The 22,289-nt window shown below is 37.2% G+C and overlaps 1 protein-coding gene across 3 annotated transcripts in view; it reads right to left on the reverse strand.

Annotated features, from left to right (window-relative positions):
* Positions 1–263: 263 nt before the first annotated feature.
* Glrb (glycine receptor, beta) overlaps positions 264–22,289 on the reverse strand; it is a 72,879-nt gene continuing 50,853 nt past the window's right edge. For 2 of the 3 annotated variants that reach the window (XM_063281359.1, XM_063281360.1), the window contains 6 exons: positions 18,061–18,290; positions 17,872–17,954; positions 15,968–16,108; positions 11,939–12,091; positions 7,261–7,553; positions 268–1,960 (listed from right to left, as the gene is read on the reverse strand). In XM_063281359.1, the coding sequence (XP_063137429.1) occupies positions 1,667–1,960; positions 7,261–7,553; positions 11,939–12,091; positions 15,968–16,108; positions 17,872–17,954; positions 18,061–18,290 (1,194 nt within the window). In that variant the 3' untranslated portion in view covers positions 268–1,666. Of the gene's footprint in view, positions 1,961–7,260; positions 7,554–11,938; positions 12,092–15,967; positions 16,109–17,871; positions 17,955–18,060; positions 18,291–22,289 lie in introns of all 3 variants that reach the window. The other variant, NM_053296.2, reaches the window with a different exon arrangement.

Here is a 22,289-nt window from a genome sequence, read left to right on the forward strand (position 1 = left end):
ATTCTTTAAATGATACATGTTCAAGACATTTCTCCCACTGCCGGCCCATCAAGCTAATACTTCCCCAGGTCTTGGGAGAGAAGTGCAATCTCCGATTTTACTTGTGGCATTTTAAAATGATTTAGATTGTCATGCTTTTGTAACTGGATGGTGCTGAAAGACTACAGAGGATTATTCTATATACCATTTAAAGAAGATCACAACCACTGGGGATGTTCCAAAGTTAAAAAAATCTTCAATAAATCAGATAGCAGTGAATAGCATACGGCAGTTGCACAAATAATACTTTTAATGCATCGTATTAGTTGGCTGTACAAACTATCAACAAGAACAAAAGCACTCCAAATAATGTAAAACGGTTTTATGGTCTATGTTTACATTACATTATTACTAATACCTCCGATTTTAGCTAAGACAGAAATAAACAGTTTCATTATGACTCTTTTAGAAAATGGGGCTTTATAAGATGAGGCTTAGGGGTTCTTTTCAGGTAGAATCAAGATAAAGTTAGCCCCAATATCTAGACTTTCAGCAAGAAGGGAAAAGAAGTCTCAAGTTTAAATTAAAAAAAATATTATTAACTAAATCATTGGTTTATAACATATTCAAATACATTCAAATAAATAAAAAATTTCAAAAACAGTTCGAATATTACTTGAAATATAGAAACATTTTAATAAAATAAACAAGCTAAGACCTCCAATGATGATGATTTTTCCAGTTCAAGTTCACGCTGATGATTCCTGGAGTCTAACAGTGATCTGGAATCACATGTCACCACACCACTTAGATTTGAAATGTGTGCAACTCTTTTTAAGGCTTATGCTTAATGCTCTCCATATCAACAAATGAAAGGCATGAAAATAGACTTTGATTTTTAAGGTTGATTAAAGAATTTACTTTATCCAAAATATTTAACTAATACATCTATCCTTTATTTGTTTGTATTTTGCCAGAAGCCAGAACTCACTATGCATTTATACTAGCCCAGGTTTCTCTTTTCCTCAAAAATGCTTACTGTTCTATTATCTGGCATTTTGACAGCACAAGCACACTTAAAAATAAGCTTGCTGTATAAATGTATAATTTTGATTTTATTTCTTAAGGAACCTGCATAACTATTACTGATCTATCTCTCTTAAAAACTTTAAACACTATGCCATATAGTCTTGCTTAATCTGTAATAATACTATTGAAAATTATTTAATAAGATGGCTTTCTTTCTTACAAGGAAGGGGATGTAAGATACTGCATACATAGAATAGTGAACATGACAGGGGTCAGCGTGCACATCATGTTTCCATCTGGATTACTGGAAGTATTTGTAGTTACAGAGTTACAGTAGCCGAAGAGCACATTATGAAGATTATGCAGTATGTGTATTTGTCATTGATTCCTAAAGTACTATGCTTAATGTACATCTATCTATCTATCTATCTATCTATCTATCTATCTATCTATCTATCTATCTATCTCATGGTTGGAGCACAGACGTTACAGGGTCATGCTGCCATTCAAAGTAAGGTGCTGCATTTCATTATAATCAAGTGGCATCCAAAATGCAATATATTGCTATGAAAATGCAAAGTTTTCACAGATCAGCAATTATGAATTGCATTGGTCACAATGAAATGGTGTTGTACTTCATACAAACGGAAATGGTTTATCATAAATATATAGACCAATATATAACGTTGAAGAACAAGAAGCAGAAGGGAAATAATGCTCTTGCATAGAGGTCAATGCGCTTGGCTGCCGTGGGGATGACAGGCTTGGCAGGCGGAGGCTTCTTGTTCTTTGCCTGTGGTTTCCCAAGTCCATTGTTGACTTCAATGGGTTTCCCATAGCAGTCATAATTGGATAATTCAAAATCTCTTGGTAAGCTGCCAACAATGCTGAAGTCATTGGATCTCAGATCAGACTTGGAAGTACAAACTTTTTTGCATCTGGTCTCACCAACCTGAGCACAAAAATGAAAGACGGTGTAACAGAATTTAATTTAGTGTTATAGATACCACATCTCTTTAAAATTGAGTGTATACATTAGCAGGAATAAAAGTCAACCGAACAACCAACGGATCAACTGGACATTTAAGAAAGCTCCGACACTGTGTCCAATTAACCCCAAAGTTCATACTGTTGAATGGGCTTCTTTTTTATTAATTAATTTGTATTAAGAAATAAAGCGTGAAACAATATTAATTTATGTTACTATTTAGATCGTAAGACTTTTCTCAGTTTAAATACTAAAATAATAAAAATCTGCCCCTGAACCAGAGAAACTGTTACTCTAAGTGTGAATTCAGAGCCCTCATTTTTCCTTTCCTGCTTCCATACAGAACTGCTGATTAACAACAGAGCCATTTGTCCTGCAATAAGACTATTAGCATCTGAATCACACCTATTAAAAATCCATATTATTTAAATATCTACTCACAACAGTAAGGAGAGCACGACTTCAATATCATAATGAGCACATTATGAAGAATTCCCAGAAGCTGTCTCTTTCTCACTCTCAATTCACTGGAAACTCTTGGTGACATTGTGCTGGTCTCCCATGTTCAGAACAAGTGGCATGGTACACATGTGTCATGTGTGTGCTAGGAAAGGCATGCGTGACGACACAGCTGAAGGAGTGAGATTGGTTTCCAGCCCACAAAGGATCCTCAGACCTCCTTTAAGAAGTCATGACTCACTTACTAGTTGGTGGATCTCTTTTTGTTCCATTCATCAGAGATTTTGCACAAATGTTCTTTGTTATTTTGAACTCATTATTAACTCAAATGGAAATAGGGCAGGAGAAAAGATTTTACAATAAACTGTCTTCTTCAGCAGTTATAATTCCGCAAGTAGCCATAACCACAGGAGTAAGATAGCAATCCTACTCAACACATTCCTAATTTGTCTGCTCGAATCCTAAATTCATCAGTTTTCCATTATTGCACACATCTCATTTACTCTGAGTGTACACTGTCGCCCCTGCCAAGTGCTGCTAACAGAAATGCGGCTGCCAGAAGCAACACGAACAACACCAACAAGCCAATAAAACTGTAATATTTCCTAATTTAACCTCTAAAATTTTATGTGTGGTTCATGTAAAAGCAAATGATTTTGTATAGAACTTCTAGAATTAAAGATAAGATGTCTTCTCTAGATGTTAGAAAATGTCCAGAGGAAACAATTTGGACAGATTTTAACGGAATCCAAACCAATGCTAAGTTTTAAACATAACTTTGTCGTAAAGAAACAACTCCCATGGTCAGACATTAGCTTTTGTTCATTAAATTACTGAAGATTGTGAGCATGGGGCTGTTTTGTCTTTTATTCATGAACTCATTGTGTACGACAAGTGAGGAGAGTTAGGGAAAGGTTGATGGTGACAGCAAAAAGTTTGAAGCTGTTTTTATAAACGAACAGGAAAATACATCAGCTACCAAAATATTGAAAGATGGCTAAGCCAGAACCATCTTTTTGTTTTTACAGAAGGGAACCCATAGCCAAATACATGGTTGAAAAATAAGTATGCATGACAAACGCAGGTGTATTTCCTAAAAGCTCTTCTAGCAAAATCTGGGTCATATTTTTCTGCTTTTGGTCATACTTTTCCTTAGCAGTCACACTGTTATCTTGTAAACTGCCCTTTAGGTTTCCTACAACTCAAATCTTACTATGCTTCTGTTGTTACTTAGATCAAAAATTAGTGACCTACTTTCTGATTGCAATTACTTGAGAATTTCTTGTGTTTTCAAAAGCAAAACACATGGAAACAAGTGGATTATGAATCTAAAGCTGTAATTATATATCCATTTCATCCTGGAACTGTGAAATTTAAAAACAATTTCTAATTTTATTTTATTTCAAACATGAACCAACTCTGTGAACTTACCCAGTTATAAATTATTGTAAACTTAGTGGGTATATTAGTAGCAACTTATTTAGGGTCTCATGTTACTGATAAAGGCATGATAATAGCATGTCAGGAGGGTCAAAGAGGGGTGACAATGGCAAGGGCTCAACACTGAGATAACAACAGAATGGCAGGGTACTGCAGTTAGAAAACCATGAACATCTCCCCACCTGGAGGCGTCCTCAAGGCTCCTGTTTGAATTTCAGATAATAAGAAATACATATGTGCTGTGGGAGCAAAGGAGAACGCTACTCTCCCTTACAGAATTTTCAAGTCTAGAAGCATACCCTACAGTATCTCAGCTCTGCTCAATGCCAGCATGAGGTCTTGGTGGCAAAAGAAACTACAGTCAAACCCTGGAGAAGGGAACTACAATTTCTCTGAAAATAGTTTGGCTGGTGCATGATAAAAGTTAGGAAAGTGTTAGGAAACAGATGTGGTGTCCTAAGCCTGCAATCATAGGTCTCAGGAGGCTAACTCTGGAAGCCACATAGTGCATCGGTGAACAGCTTTAATCGTTAGTGGGGTGAGGTGCAGAAAAAGTAGAGTCCGTGGGTCTGAATAACTTGTGTTTCTGGGAGGAGAGAGCAGACTTAGTCCTCCTTTCTCTCACTGAGTTCCGGGGAAACCCTACCTTTTATATTGAAAAGACTTTAAGAGAAGCAAGCATCAGGAGGCAGAATAATGAATAGTGGACTGGAAAAGAAATGCTAATGTGGGAGGAAGAAGGAAGAAGGACAGGAAGAACAGGAGAGAGGAGGAGAAGGAAGACTATCAAAAGGACCACAGCAGAGGTGCAGGGCATGGGTGAGACCCTGGACGTCTAAACCCCTGAACTCACACAGTGACAAATTCTCTCATTGTCATTTCCCTTACACATTTCTGACTGGGAGCTGTAGATGTACTAACAGGGCCAGATGAAAAGTTCACAAGGATCCTGCTCTGTCTAAACAAAGGAAAAGTAGGAACAACCTAACAATTCATAAACTGCTGAGCCTATGATTTATCTTCTATTCCACCCAAATGTCACAGATACACACACAAATAATCTTTCCTACACACACCAACGAACGCTGTGGGAGGACTGTAGCTGTTGTTTTTGAAGGCCATAATAAGTCCCACATTCCACACAGAAATGGTGTGAGGCTAGGTAAATGACAGATGGTCCTCTACCACACTGGGGTGACACCTAAGGGGACTATGAAGAATGGAAGTCAAGCAGTAACATGTGCTGTGTCTATACAGACCACGTAGAGATCGAGCCCTCCCTCTCTACTCAGCAGGAGAAAGTGGGCCTACCTTAGTGATTTGGAACTTAGACTTCTACTTCCCCTGGGGGTAGCAATGCATCAATACTGTCCATGCCCCTGATAAGACATTTAAAGCCACTAAAACAGAGTTTTAAATATGACTCAGAGTCTCATAATATAAAATGTCTAGGATTTGGCAGCCATTCTAGGGTACATCTCAAACGAAATGAAAAATAAATGTCAAATCCAAGATATCAAAACTTTAAAAATTGGGAACAAGTATCTCTAACCAATATACTTGTAAAAATGAAAGGCTAGACTATCTCAGTAAGAAACAGGAATTGAGATGAGAAAATATGTATGAATCTGAAAAGTTAGTGGCAAGTTATAAAAATCATGGCTGAATCAGCAGGAAAAGGCAAGAGCAGAGGAAAGAACCAGGTGAAGGGTGAAGTTTAAGGCAGATATGACCTTCTGAGGGTAAAGGAGGCAATCTCATTGAAATCTAGAGATTAGTTTCATTACATATAAGAAAAAGAACCAGAATGTTTATTTCCCATGGAAAGCCATAGAGAAAGAAGGAAGTGTCATCATACATGTGAGTCAGTAAATGAAATTAACTGTCATTGTACAGTCCTATAACCAAAGAGATGATAGAAGAGAGTTCACCAAGGGATTGGGGATTTAGCTCAGTGGTAGAGCGCTTGCCTAGCAAGCGCAAGGCCCTGGGTTCGGTCCCCAGCTCCGGAAAAAAAAAAAAAGAAGAGAGTTCACCATTTCTTCTTCAATATTCACTCAGAATCATAGATAGCAGGATCATGATTTTTTATTCTTTTTTAGATATAATTTATAAAAGTCCGGTGATAAGAACTATATGTACAAATATGCATTCCTCTTTTAAGGACTGCAGTAACATAGTGTGGGGTGCACTGCTAGATGTCTATGCTTTTCTGGACCTCCGCTAAAATTTCAAGAAATTTTCAGTCTGTTGCTCAGATTGGGTAGTGTCTTCTGTAGATTTTACAGTTCACTAATTCTTTCCTCTGCTTCCTGATTGATTTTTCTCGCTGTCTCAGACGGCAGAAGACAATTTACATGCATACCACACAAAATAGTGAATAAAAGAATTGTGTTAAAAAGTAAAACGTAACTTTGGAACACTAGGGTATAAGGAAGAATACAGTAAACACACATACACACACACACACACACACACACACACACACACACAGGGAACCACAGGATAAGCAATATAGGAAGAATTAGTGTGCTCTTTTGTCTAAAAATTCTCTATAGCGTATTTTCTAGAATTCCTTGTAGGAGGGCAACACTGTGGGACCAGGACATGGTCAGAGTAGGCTCAGTATTCATGGCTGTATATTGGTCTCCTGGAGAGTGTACAGCTATTAGCTCCATGGTAATAGCCTTCTGGCTGACTTTTCTTCCCAAACAGTGAACATCAAGCAAGAGTAAGTGCACAGGTAACTTTAATCTGCTAAGTAGCAGGTTGTTCTGGGACCAATTACTTGAATCCATTTTTAAGCCAATGATACATGACAAGGCAGGCTAAGGGCAGAAAGGCTATTCAGGCCTTCTCTATCTGAGAAGAATAGGCTAGAAAAATCCTTAACTGTGTGTTGAGAGTGTCTGTGGGCCAGCCATCCAGTTGGTAAGTGATTTGCTGACAAACCATGGGAAGCTCCTTAACATAGGAGGAACGAGAAAGTGATTGACCAACAGCCTGGCTCTCCTACCTTCAGAGCTGAAGGCCTGTGCAAACACATTAAGTCCCTTGCCTTCTTACCTATGTTTATATAGTGAGATATAAACTCTTGAAATATCTCTCCATTCAATGTTGAGCAAGTGAAGTCATGATTTTAAACTCACTTGAGAGTTTTCAAGATTTTTAAGTTATTAGATTTTCCTAGAAGCTCTTGACATGTTTTATGTTTTCAGAGAAGACTTCTCAAAATCTCTGCTGGACTCAGTTCTGTTTCATCGATTGAAAGTAAATGCTAACCCCACCATTTCATTCACACAGTGTCTCTTTCCCGGCACTGAAGAGAATGGGCGAGCCACTTCCATAGTTCCTTCCACTCTTACCTGCAAAGTGCTGATATGAACAGGGGTCCCCGTGCCGTTCACAGTGTTCTTCTTAGCTGCGTTTCCACCTTTCCCATCTGCTTGCTCAGCCTTGGCGATTCGGGCTTTCTCAGCTTCAACCCTTTTGGGATTGTTCAACATCACCTGGACAACAGCATACTCCACGAGGGAGGCAAACCCGAAGAGCAGGCAGGCAATGAGCCACACATCCAGTGCCTTCACGTAGGACACTTTGGGAAGCTCCGCTGCGAGGGTGGTGCACTCTGAGGCCAAACTGAGCACGGAGAAGATGCCTAGCAACAGGAGAATCAGCTGGGTTTATTCCTGGGAAACGCTTTACAGCCACTGCTCCCCCACTATTGAGCTCTGATGACTTTCAATAGACTGCAAACAATCCTTAGGGGTCTTTAAGGCTCAAAGACGGGAAGAAATGTATTGTACTACAGGAAGTAGTAACTGTGGTCGGGAAATATTTTTAACTATGCATCACCTAAAAGATAAATAGTTTTAAACCAAAGTTTGGAAGCACAAGATGGATTTTATTTGAGAATTAATCGGGTCAGGAACCTTGTGAGTGACTCTGAAAGAACCAAAGACTTCTGTGATTCATTTGTTTTTTGATTTCTTGCTTTTTTTTTTTTTTTTGGTTCTTTTTTTTCGGAGCTGGGGACCGAACCCAGGGCCTTGCGCTTCCTAGGCAAGCGCTCTACCACTGAGCTAAATCCCCAACCCCTTCTTGCTTTTTTTTTTTTTTAAGAGAGAGATTTTTACTTGTAGAAGGAGTTTTCACCCACAAACAAGAATAGAGTATAGACATTTTTGAGAATTTTTTTTGTTGGTTGTTTTGCTTTGTTTACTATATAATACCCAGCAGAGAAGATATAGTATGGCACATTCCTACTCATTTCAGAAAGAAAATCTCAGCCTTTTAAAAAGGAATACAATCCTGCTACAGGAAGTACTAACTTTAGATGGAGACCAGCATTACATACAAGCATGTGTAACCATCACTCAGTACTTAGGTTTATGTAACATAAGACAATTTAAGCAACCATAAAACTCCAGAGAGGAATTGGGGCAATTACAAGTGTCTTTCTCTCTCTAGTCACTCTGCCTTCTCTTCCTTCCTCTCTTCCAACCTCCCTTCCTGTCATCAGGAGGTGGTGGTGAAACATGGCTTTCTGGCACACGGTGCACACTATGACTAACACAGTGTTCAGTGATGTCCACAGAGAGATAGAGAGATGCTGTCAGTCAATATAAGGACCCCCAGCTTCCTGGACAGCAAGTTCCCTGTCTCCTATTGGTTATATGTTTGTTTGTTTCTGCTAGATCTTCATCACATTTTGGAATAATGACTTGATCAGCATCTAACTTCCTACTTCAGGCATAACATTCGTGAGTCATACATTTGGAAATCAACATCAGTCTCAATGGTTTTTAACCGTTGGTGGAATATTAACATGAAAGTCTGAGGTACTATCAATCATTGCCATAAACAACTATCAGTTGGACCCATGGGCCATCTCCTAACTGCTCTCCTGAGTCTACCTTTCCTTTATCAGTCAGTCCACAATAAACTAGGCAAGGATCAAAATCAAAGCTAATCAAAATTGGAGTCTGATAAAAAGGTTTCCAGAGGTCCAGCCCTCACTATTACAAATGATCAGACTCAAGCTCTTCCTTTCCTCTCTCCCAGCAAATGACATGAATTACTGTCTTCACTTCCTCTCTTTAGTTACGATGCTTTCTTGTTAAGGCTTTTCTGACAAGCAATGTTGTTCTGCCTCATATCACAATCTCATATGGTATATATCATACTTATTTGGCATCTGCTGCTTTGCAAGGAAATATAGATGCATTAGAAATATGATGTTTTTAATCCATCTTACTAACAATTGCTATTCATTTTCATGATTGCATTCTTATTTCTTGATTACTTCCCAGCAAATAGTCCCTAAAAAGAAATGTGTTGAATAAATTTAAATATCACAAAGTACCTTGTTAGCCATATGATACATATACACATATATGTAATGCACATATATAGTATAAATTTCATATACACATAATATATATTACATACACATAACTTCTAGTATGAAATATATTTTTTAAATTATTAATCTACAGACTTAGTGTGTATAGTGCCTGCTATGTGAGCATGAGGACATGCGTTTAGATCCCTGACTCCTATGCAGATATGGTAGCACATGCCTGTTATATGGCACTGAACTGAGAGATAGAGACAAGCAGTTTAGTCAGTCCATGAGCTCCACATTTAGTGTCTTAAGAAAAAATGAGGTGGAAAGTGATCAAAGAGCATACCCAATGTCTACTGTGGTTTCTGAATGTGAACATCTAAGCTCAGATGACAATTGCACAAACACACGAATGCCACCCACAGAATAACAAAAATAAAGACTTTGACTTTAAGGTTCCTTGATTGATTTTGATCATATTGCTTATTTAAATACAATAACCACTTTCATTGCTTCTTTGGTTTCTTAACCTTTAAAATGTATAAATGACATAGCTTCGTTGCTACAAAGTCATTTACCAAGACTTACTATCCCTGTTCTCATTCTCTAGAACCCACAACCTTAAGCTGTGTTTTAACACACACACACACACACACACACACACACACACACACACAGAGAGAGAGAGAGAGAGAGAGAGAGAGAGAGATAGGCATGCATGCCTGTCCATGTTATATCCCTCTCTATATATTATATTATATTATACATTATATAATGTACATGACTAAAACGTGTATGTTTCTAAAACTCTGTATCTCATTCATTCCCTTCAACAATTCACAGTGAGGTATGCACAAAACCTTTTTGGAAGGAGAAAAAATTCCAAAAGTTGTGACCCATCGTCTGATGGGAGGCCATGTATACCAGAGTTTCATCTGGGCGAGGTCCTGGTGAGATTTAGAAAGCACACACAACGGAAATGTTTCACATTTTCCCTATGTCCCTCTTGCCGGCCCTAATGTTTACATCTTGACCTGTACTTACTTTCCTCACAGAGAGAGTCCATGCTTATTTTCTCACACAGCACTGTTTAGTGGAAGGGGAGGCAGGGGTTAGTGGGGATAGAACCCAGGACTTTGTACATGCATGGCACGCCTGCTCCTTACCAGTGAGCTTCTTCTGCAGCCAAAGCATTTGCTTAAGGATCATTAAACAAATACAAATTTGAATGACTAAATGGTGTCATTTAAATGGTAAGTAAATGGTGTTTCTTTGTCACCAGCCTTGAAAATAATAAGTTGTAGCACATGAGTGTTACAAGGAAAGAGAAACAGCACTTAAATGGAACTTAGTAGGTTTTTTCTAAAATAATAAATCATAGTGTAACACTTGATATTTAAAGATGAAGCTATCTATGCCTTGGACAAATATATCATCAAGTGACCTTGTTACTGTGTGAACATCAGAGTGTAACTACGCAAATCTAGACCAGTATGGTCTTCTATTCACACAGGTTATGAGGTACACACTATCATACATGCAGGCAATATTGAGGAGATGTCAGGTAAGTAGTACATGATTTTATCCTCTGAGCCTGGGACGTATATTACTTAGAATGATTTCCACCAACACGATTATTTGTTTTGAACGTTGGCACTAGTGAAGATTTTATATTTTAGTGATAGATGGCTATATCTAATCAATTAGTACTTCCTTAAAAAATAGAATAAACCAATCACTGCAAAATTCTCAGAAGAGGAAAAATTAAAAAAAAATTACCAACCGCATAAACACTGAGAAAATATAGATTAGTGTCAACATTGAACGGAGCTCCCCTCCAAACAGCAGGGAGCTATCATTTCTAAATTCTCTGCTTCAAAGTAGCTGTTGATGCATGGAGCATGTGTTGCGGTTTGGTCATTTGCTATGTATTGCAATACCAAATACTGGCCCCCAAGTTTAGGTTGCCCTCGGGGATGAAAGAATCATCACTACACCAAAGTAAGACTATGTGACCTTGCTCCTTATTTTAAACTTTGGTTGGATAAAGATGATGATAGCCTATAACTGGGGAGGAGAGAGTTAGATGGGGTTTAGTTTCCTAGGCTTGGGGGTCTGAGGCAGGAAATCAGGGGGCAAGAAGAAGGTGCTATGAAACAAGATACACCATGACCACACGGTCAGGAGAAACAGCAAGTATCTGGGGAACACTGCTGGGGAGTGGCCAGACCAGCAGGTGGAAATGTAGACTAGGAGTTAACCCCCTATAATTATTCAAGCCAAATAAAATAATCATAGTCAGAGTCTCATCTATTTGTTAGATATTGGGAATAAGCTTAAATTGACTACATCACAAAAGGGCACAGTTTAGTATCCCTGTTCAGAAATGCATTGACCAGAAGCCTTTCCAATTTCAGAGTTCTCAGTCTTTAAAATATTTGCATATACTGTATGAAGTCTTAAGGCCAGGACTCAAGTCCAAAAAAATATTCATTTACAGTTCATACACATGTACACCGTTCAACACAAAGCCTGAGGGTAGTTTTATACATGGTGTTTTTATTATGCTCTCCCAGCAAGTGAAAGTGTGCAATTTTATACTTGTCGCACTTGGACTTTTGGAGTCTCACATTTTCAGGATAGGCTGCTCGACCAGACCCCTACAGTCATGGTGGAAGAGAAGCAGGGAGGCTTACCCAGAGGTACTCTGGCAGCACTGGCATCAGGGTTGATCCAGAAAGAGAGCCAGGAGAGGACCACAATCAGCAGGGTTGGTGCATACACACCCATCATGTAGAACCCAACCTGTCTCCTCAGGGTGAAGATGACCTCCACACAGGTGTAGTAACCTGTCAGAGTCAGATAAGTGACAGCTGTGAGCATCCCACCAACATAGAACCGTAGCTTAGAAGGCCGTCAGGAGAAAGGATACTCCCACCCCTGACAGTTTCACAAAGTAAACAGTGCAAACATTTTTCCTTTAGTTGGTGACACTTTATAAAGAGGATGGATCCTCCTTTCCCTGAATGGATAACTCACGTGACACTGAGAAGGAGAAAGTGCAGGCTGTTCAGTGTCACCCGTAGGCACTAAGTTTGTGTGAGAGTCTGCAATCCTTTACCTTTCCCTTGTCAGAGGCGCTAGCATGGAGGATGAACCTATGAGACCCTACCCCAAATCCAAGCAACAGTTTAATGTTAAGAGGAAAGACACTGGTGGGGAGGAGACACCACAGTCTCTGAGAGGTCACCGTCAGAGTTAACTCTTAAGCCTTTAGGTAAGCATTAGACAGTAGGGAGAGCAAGGATTGAGGTTTTCAGTAAACCACCCAAGGGCTGTGACGTGGGAAGACAGGACTTTCCTCTCCACCCTCTCCCCACCTGTACTCCACAGCTCTCAAACTTCTACATCTTTTTGTCTCTCGTGCTGAGACTAGTTCAGAAATTGCCCTAGAATATCGTTCTAGAACATCCAAAACATCAACAAAATCTACTCAGAACTATTGGCAGTCTGGTGGAGGGTTTTGTTATCCTGGAGGAGGGAAGAGAAAGAAGGCAAGTGACAGAAATATTTTGACAAAACTCCACTTGAGAAGAAGACAGATTCCCAAGTTGGAGATTGTTTTCCAAATATTTAGGTCCTTTTGGTCAGCAGTTTACATATAATGTTTATTGTTTAAAAGGTTTAATTCTCTCTTAAACTAGTTGCTCCGTACAGGACAGTCTGACTTCAAACTTATATTCCTTCTACCTCAGAGCTCTGAAATAACAGGCATGCATCACTACCCCCCACCCAAATAGTTAACTTAGATAAAAATGGCATTTCCCATTTAATAAAAGTAAGATTATGTATAAATACCAAAGGTTAAAAGACTTCTGTTGTTTTCAGTTGGGCCTGTGCATAATTATTTTAAACCATGTAAACCATGCATAAGTGAACTAATTATGGAAAAAAGAATATTCTTATGATCTACTGCCCTATTCTTAAAAAATAATAGTCATTCTGACTGGGAAAAACAACTGTGTTTCAAACACTAAAATAAACTCCATATCTGTTCAACAAGATTTCCATACAGAAGTCGTAATTACAAGCGTCTTAAGTTACATGAGGCAGCTACTCTGAATGAAATATATATATATATATATATATATATATATATATATATATATATATATATAATCATGAATTATACCCAACACTGTCTCAGGGAGATCAGAGAGGTGATAACACGGAACAGAAGCAGTGAGTGGGTAGGAATGGGAGCAAATGCTGGCAGTGTCGTCGGAAACAAAACGCACAGCTTTCTGGTTTTAACTTCATTAAAAACAAAGCAGTATAGTATATCGTCCACAGGTCTTATAAGATGAGGAGGGAGCGTTAATAAAATTGCCCTTGTCTATACTGGTTCCCATTTAAACTTCCTCCCCTGATAACAAAACCATATGCTCTTGACCAGTGACCATGTGCAATATTCCAAAAGTATAACCTTTCATAATAACAGAAACCATTTTGTACTTACAAGTGAGAGTTTAAAGAGACTCATAGCACTCCCTAAGTGTGGAGCTCAAAGAACCTTGTTTATAATAATATCACTTTATGCAGTAACCATATCACTTTGTAACATTTATGCATTCACCTACTGCATATGAAATGATGAACAAAACATTTGTACCTATAGGCAACCGTACATATGTGTATATTTACATATAATACACATATACACGAAGCTTCTCCAGTCACTATATATTATACATATAGTTTAGTATATATTTTATTCGTAATATATTAATGCACATACTATGTATAGTAATACATAGTCACTATAAATTGGTATAATTTAAAATAAAAATGTACATTCCACCTCAGTATGTTTCAAGGTAGCCTGACTAAATGCCATGTCCCATGTGTTTTAAAGCAGGACTCCACCATGTACTTTCATAAAGGTCCTCACTGGGAGACTTCACGAGCTGTCGATGCACCTCGTCGTAAAATGTATGTTGGATATTACAGTGATTTGCTTCATAAACTTTTATTAGAAACATTTTCTTGGTCTTTTTGATCTTTCTCTAGTCCGTTATATTTATGGGAGGCAGGTGGGCAGCTAATTGATATAAATGTGCGTTGGGAAACTTCAATTTACTTTCCATTTCCCGTGTCATTTTCTTTCATTATTCACTTAGGCACCCAATTTAAGTATTTTCATTTTGTGTTCCCACACTCTTCACCTTCACTCTCTGCGAGTCAGGCAACAACATCCTTTCAGTAAGGCAAATGCCAATTCAGACTGCCTTTTCCAATTAGTTTTGCCAATACTGTCTATAAACCGTCAATATACGTATACATCTACATAATTTTATACAAATCTGCATGTTTAATATCACATATATTTTGAATTATCTGATATTACGAAATTTCACCAATATCTAAATACTGCATATTTTACTTATAATTTACATAAATACTGAAAGGAATATGAGACATAGTAAATGTCCAAAGTACGTTAGGCACAACCTTGCTGTCACTGTCACCCTGCAGCTACTAGAATTATAAGGTCTTATTCATATTAATAAAAAAAATATACCTCAAAGCCCTCACAGGTCTCTCCAGAAGTCCTCTAAATTATTTCTTTGTAGTACATGTTCTAATTCCCTTCTAAGAAATAAGAATTTTTCACTTCTTACCATTTAAATTCAATAACTACTTACTACTTTATCTTATAATTTACTATTAAGTCTCCCCATAAAAGTATATAATCTAATCAATTTATTTGATAGTCAACAACAGATGCTTAATTTAAGTTTACCACAGAATTTCCTAACCTTGCCTATATTAGGACTGTAAGTATGAAACCTCTTCCCTCCCTCATTTTAATAATATTTCCCTTGATGATGACATCATAATAGTAGATTCTTCCGTAATATAAATGTTTCCAAAACCATAAAATTAACTCCTTTCTACTTCTGAATAACTTTTTCATGACTTGTCATCCAGTGTAGAATTGTAGGCAGCCTCCAAATTTCTGTATTATTTAACTTTAAAATTTTAAATGTCTTAGTGCTACTGGAGCCCTCAGTGACAGGAGCTGACAGTGAGGAGCTGAGGCTGAGCACTGCGTATTAAGAGAGCAGAGCGGTGACAGAAGCTCTTCAAGAGTTCACTGCAATGTGATGACTAAGGTTACTTGGCTTTGCCTTTCATATTCCACCACCTAGATAAATAACACTGTGCCAGGAATCCTCACAAATGTCCGAGTTTCTCACACTCGTATTGCTCCTCCTGTACCACAGACATCAATGATTTTCAAATTAACAAGAAAGTGTCATTGCCATCTAAATAAAACTGCTCACCAAGACAACATATGAATAAAGAAAGATTATACCGTGCTATATTAAATGCTTAGTTCCAAAGACAATCTTGTCAAAACCTGGCAACAACTAAGAAAGCCATTACTTGAGGAAATTTGTGTTATTATAATGAAATATTGGCAGCCTCTTACCAACAGAATTACATAGAAAAAGATCCATCCATTTCACGATTATAGGCTCAGACATCTTCAGTGAATATGTTGTGCAAAGGGATTTAACAAAGGGTTGTGAGGATAAATTGCCTGCATTTGTCTTATTTTTAATCATTTTTGTTCAATTCTTTCCCTTAATATATAATTGAAGTTAAAACAAGACTTTGAAACCAGGTTGGTCAGTTTTATTTTCTAACCCATCACTTACCAGTGCCTTTATAGTATTTTGTACAGTTGCCATATTCGATATCCTCCTTTTTAATATCAAACTGAGGCAAAGCAATTTTTTCCAACTGAACAGGATCTCCTGACTGCCAGATGAATCTCAAATCATCAGTGGTGTAACCAACTACAATAAGCAAATAAACACATTCGATTAAAATGTGCTTATCAATGCTTTCCTTTTATTTTAATAATCCATATGAAACACAGAGAAGGTAAGAAAGCATGACATCATGTTATGGATTTGTAGTTTAAAATTAACAGTAGTCTAATCTATAGGCATGCACAAGACTACCCTGTCATCATCATAAAGACTAAGTTAAATGATCATCAAAATCAGATACAATCCTAAGTCATCACGTATAGAAAATGTCTTCTATATCCCTACCTGTAAGAAAAAGTGACAATGAGATTGAAGTTCTCTGTCTATAGTCATATAAATATTCCCATTTGTAGTCATGCGCTATGCAGCTAAGGTTTTAAAAAAGGTATGATTTTAAATAAATCACTCCAGGTTCCTGGAAGGAATTGCATCATGACAGTCTACCTGCAGTAAAACTGCAGTCCAGATGGTCATCCTTAAAGTAACCAGGAGTTCATGGTCTAGAATTAGGATATGCAGCATCAACTCAGAACTACACCCTGGAAGGATCTAACAAAGGGTAGCAAGGATCACTGGATTCTAAAATACTACACAGTGTTTAAATGAGTGCAGTGAGTGAGTGTGGACTTATTAAATCTGCAGTAAACATATATTCTGATTATATATATACATATATAGTAAAACATTGCACAGACAAACATAATCGCATTGTTAGAAATATTATTGAAAGATAGGACTCATTTTAGCACATTAAAAACCAAGAAAACCATTAAATAACATGTAATTTAACACACACAGAATACTTTACAAGGTTGTCATTACTCATGAAACTAGCCTAATCTTTAAGCATCTATACTAAAGAGTTTTTATGGTATTAGTCTTCATTTATCAAGGTTTATGTCTTATTATTTTCCAAAAAATGTTTGTCATATAAAATTAGTATGTTTTATAGAAATTTCAGGTAATAGAATTTAGTATGTCTTTTATAAACTAAAAAATACAGTCATAGGGACATAAAATATTTTTTCTATTTGTCCAGAGAAAATGCACACTTGGTTGGGCTTACATATATTTTGATGTTTTCCTTTTTTTCTTAGTTCCATTTTTTCAAAATTGATTTCTTTTAAAATTTTTATTAGATATATTTCTTTACATACATTTCAAATGTTATTCCCCTTCCCGGTTGGTTTCCTGTCCATAAGCTCCCATCCCCTCCTCTCCCCCTCCCCCATACAGGTATTTCCCTCATACATCCCCCTTACTGTTCCCCCATATTCTCCTACAATGGGGGTCCAACATTGGCAGGACCAAGGGCTTCCCCTCCACTGGTGCCCCAACAAGGCTATTCTCTGCTACATATGCAGTTGGAGCCCTGGGTCAGTCCATGTATAGTTTTTCGGTAGTGGTTTAGTCCCTGGAAGCTCTGGTTGGTTGACATTGTTGAAGGAGCTTGCAACCCCATAAGAACAACAATGTTTTCCATTTTTTACTATGAGACAATTAATAGAGGAATTATTTTTTAGGAAACCATAATTTTTTATATGTTTTCCACATTGCCAATCCAAGTAAGTCTAGCCTTCAGAATAAGAAGTACACAGACCATCAACTTGCCAAAAAGCCAACTCCAACAGAAATCTTTCTCCTCTCTAAGATTGTTGTACTCGCTATGATGTTAGTGTGGTCAAAAAAGCATTATGGTTTTTACAGTTATATAACACAATAATATAACATTTTATCTAGATATAAACATTTTCTCCCCCAAATCATTTATAGCCTCATTTACATACAGCTCTCAAGTTGCATCTTGCAGCGTTGTGTGTCCATGGGAAACAGAGTTAAGTCCAAAGGACATGAAAGAGTGATGGACAACCTGAAGGCAGGAACAAAAAAGTTGGAATCACTGAGTAGACATTTCTGTGATCTGTTGACTTTAAAAGGAAAATATAAATACACAAGAACTAAAGAAAACAGGGTACCTCATGCTCACAAGGACGTCTCCATCCCGAAAAATAAACAACAGGATGTTTTCTTGGGTTACATCATGAAAATTGGCACTTTTTTCATTTGCGAAGAATAAGTCGGGCTTCCACAAGCACTTATACATGGTGGGGTCAACTGTCAGTGCATCTGAGCCTCTGAAGTCACTAGGGAGCTTGAGTCTGGGGTCGTTCCACTTCTGCCTCAGGAAAATATTAACTCTATAGTCCTGAGGGGAGGGAAAAGCATATTCCACTGATATTTTAATTGTGTAAAAGTAAAACAAACATATGCATAACATGTGTGCATTTTTACAGACCTTTTTTTTTTAAAATAAAAGTATTTTACTGTTAGAGCATCAAACAAATAATTCCACATGGCTGACTGATAGCATCATTTAAACATGAAAACTTCGAAAGATGCCAATCACTCTTCCTGTTCCCAAAGAAGGATAAAATTAATAGAAAACAAAAGGAAAACATTTCTATTTGCCTTTCATTAAAAAAGAAAGCACACAATAAGATGACAAACCTAAGTGAGTGCACATGCATGCACACACACACACACAAACACACATACACACTATTCTACACACTCCATTGTGTTTTAATACCTACTAGAAATTGTTTCAAAACTCCTTGTGAATGTCAGAATCTCTATATAAAATGGCTTTGAATTTGCATATAGCCTATGCAATCCTATATATATTTAAACCATTAGTTGTGACACCTAATACTGTTGCAGAAAAAGTTGTTACAAAGTATTGTTTAAGGAAGAGTAAAAGGAAACTGAAGTCTATCCATGCCCAGATCTAAACATGGTCAATATGCAATTTTTGTTCAAAAATCCATTTACACATGAATGAACACATATAAAGAACTCAGATTCAGGGGACTGATATGTATTCTTGTGATGTTTAAAGAAAAATATCTATTCAAAACCATTCAAACACAGGAGTTAACACAAACCCTGAAGCATATGGTGAAATGAGTTTTGGACTATGTGAAACAGACCAAAATGGGTGCAAAAATTTAAAAATATTATGTTACATTTAATATAGTTTAGTCAGTTCTTAGTTCATGTTCAGAAACCTTAATTCCACAAAATTATGCGAACCAATTTGGGGACATTTTCTGCTAAAAGTATATGAATTCAAAAAACAGTGATTGCCAAAAATATTTTAAGTTTGCAAGTTGAATATAGATCTCTGGCCAGACATGTTGGTGTGCACCTGTTATCCCAGAACTTGGGAGGCAAATTGAAGTGGTTTACATAATGAATTCTAGGCTAATCAGTGCTATGGAGTGAGACCCCATTTCAAAAAAGACAGGGGAAGGGGGAAGAGGTAGGAAAGACAAGTTCTGGCACAATGCGAATCATCAGAGCACACGGAAATGCAGCATTAATGGGTTTCGCTTTGTCCACCACACACAAACTGTATAAAAAAGTATTCAAGGCATACATTATATTGGAGCTCAGGACCTTAATAGTCAATAACCCAAAGATCATATATCATCCCTTCAAAACCTTCTGGACAATTAATTAAATAATAAAATTAAACCCTAAATCTAAGTAAGTAGATACAAAGAAGTAGTAGGTCAATTTTTATTAAAAACAAACCATTGCCTTAGACCACTCCAGGGCAGGGAGTCAGGAGTGGGTGGGTAGGTGGGGGAGCACCCCCATAGGACCAGGGAGAGAGTGGATGGGTAGGGGGTTTCCAGAGGGGAAACCAGGTAAGGTGATAACATTTGAAATGTAAATAAATAAGATATTCAATAAAAAAACAAACCAATGACTCTCATATATATATATATATATATATATATATATGCCTTGCATATGTCTACATATTTTGAAGCAGCGATAAGCAGAGATTCCAGAAGAGGAAAAACAAACCAGGAAATTTACTCTTCTTATCTTGTTATCATCTTGTTTTTATACTTAGGTTCTGTTCAGTATTCAGAGAAGGTAAGACACTGAGTAACTGTGCACTTCCTTAGTCATAGCTAGAAAGTACCATGATGCCTAGTCTTCTCCATCGGCCCACTGCTCTGGATACAGGAAAAACTGCAGCATGCTGACAGACTAGGTGTGCCAATTTCACATAAATGACCACTGTATATTCCACAAGCATGCTGAAATATCACCATATTCCACATCATTAGGAATTAACATATCATATAAAAGTAAAAATGATTTTAGAATTCAACATATAAATTGTCTTGAGTATTGTATAAAGATTATAGAGGTTCCAAGTCACGTCAGTTAAGGATTCTCTGAGCACATCTGTGTGACTGAACACCTGACTTTGCAGTAGCAGCAGCAGTGATCAGAGAAGACACATTGTTACTCAAATGTACTGGGACCCAAATGGAACAAAGGGGTCTTTTCATCAGAATACAAAGACTGGAAGTACACAGCATTAGCACAGCTGCAAATGTGAGCACATGTACACACACATACACACACACAAGCACACTTGTGCATACTCACATACACACGTGTATACACACACACATACACAATCCTAATGAAGGTTAAGTAATTATTTACTAAAACAACTATGACAACTCCAAGCCTCCAGGAGACACAATATATGGCAAACCTTCGTATCTACTCCACAGTCATCTATGACTTCGCTTCAGGAGTAATACGCCTTATTCAAAGTCAATTTCTCATGAAGTTTTGATCATTGTCCTTCACATAAGCACATGGTAATATTCAACTTGAGATCATACTGAACGTTCACTAGGACTCTATTTCAAACAGTTAACTGGCCCTGACCAGATCTACCCAAGTCGTTGACACTGTAAAGTTTTTAGTCAAAGATGATTTTAATCCACTTCTCTAAGTGCGATGCTTTGCCAAGGGACACCATCACGTAGTTATATATTTAAACTGGTAAAGTTAAATATTTATTAACTGTATTCTTATAGATGACCCATTCTTAACAAGGGTCAATATGAAACAATGCTGCAGTTCAATGGAGTCTTCTCTTTCTTACTTGGCGATGTATTTGTTAATTAATAAAGTACAGTCGCATCATTTTATAGTTATTTTCTTGTACAGAAATATTTAGTGAAGACACAATATTAAACACATCTAATCATTAGAGACTTAAAAGGCTTCCTTTTACTGGGAAATCCTGGGAAAGTGTCTTATTTGATTTGCTTTTCTTCTGGAGACTAGGAAATGGAGAGTTAACTGGGAGCCACCCACACTCACAGATTCTCTCCTTTCCTTGGTACAGTCACCATGGTGTGACATATTCATTTTAACTTCAATTATTTTCCCCTATATTACTAGAAGTGGGTGTGGATGGAAAATAAATAGAATAACAATTAAAGAATACCATGCACTTAAAGGGAGTCTACCACTATCTTCTGTGCATGGCTCCCAGAAATTCCCTATTACATTTACAGATTAAGGAGTCTGTACTTTCCTTTAGTACTAGATTTTCCTGTATTAGTAGGCTGGTATAAATACATGCAGAGATAAAAATATTAAAAACTCATTAGTATTCTTTACACTAAACCAATTACCTTGTGGAATATGTCTGCCAATTTGCTTACTGTTAATTAATTTTATGAATACTATATCAATATTTCATAATAACATTCAAGATGATATCTGGGAGGGATTATAGCAATGCTAACCTTTAATTAACTTAGCATACTTTGCATAATTATAGAATAAGCTGTTTCTAATATTTTGGGTTAAAGTTCAGAAATTTATTACACACTATATTGAAATTTCCATACACCAACTGGTAATACTGGAAACGCTGTATGTTCTACCAATTTCCAAAACTGTAGAGCTAACTTAAGCAAAATCAACCTTTTAAGGAATAATTACAACAGTTTTAAAAGTGTCTCTCCATGTTATTTCTTTAGCTCTTTTCAAATGTCTACATAACTCAAGATACATTCATGATGCTTATTAACACATTAAGTTCAAAGCATATTTTATCAGTAGACACTGGCTGAAGACAGAGAAAATTCCTACGAAGCATCAGGAACCTTGAAAACACACAAGCCATCTGTAGGGAAAATGAGCAATTGTGTGATGCTGTTGCTACACCAATGACTTTTTAAAGATTGCACTAATCCGGAAGCAGAAGGTAGCAGGTGATACCAGACACCGACTGATAGAATCTGTGGAACAAGCTAGAGACAGTAAGAGAGCAGCTGGCCTATGAGCTGAATGGTACAGATAGAATGGTTTC

This window comes from Rattus norvegicus, chromosome 2, assembly GCF_036323735.1.
Source record: "Rattus norvegicus strain BN/NHsdMcwi chromosome 2, GRCr8, whole genome shotgun sequence".
Lineage (NCBI taxonomy): Eukaryota > Metazoa > Chordata > Mammalia > Rodentia > Muridae > Rattus > Rattus norvegicus.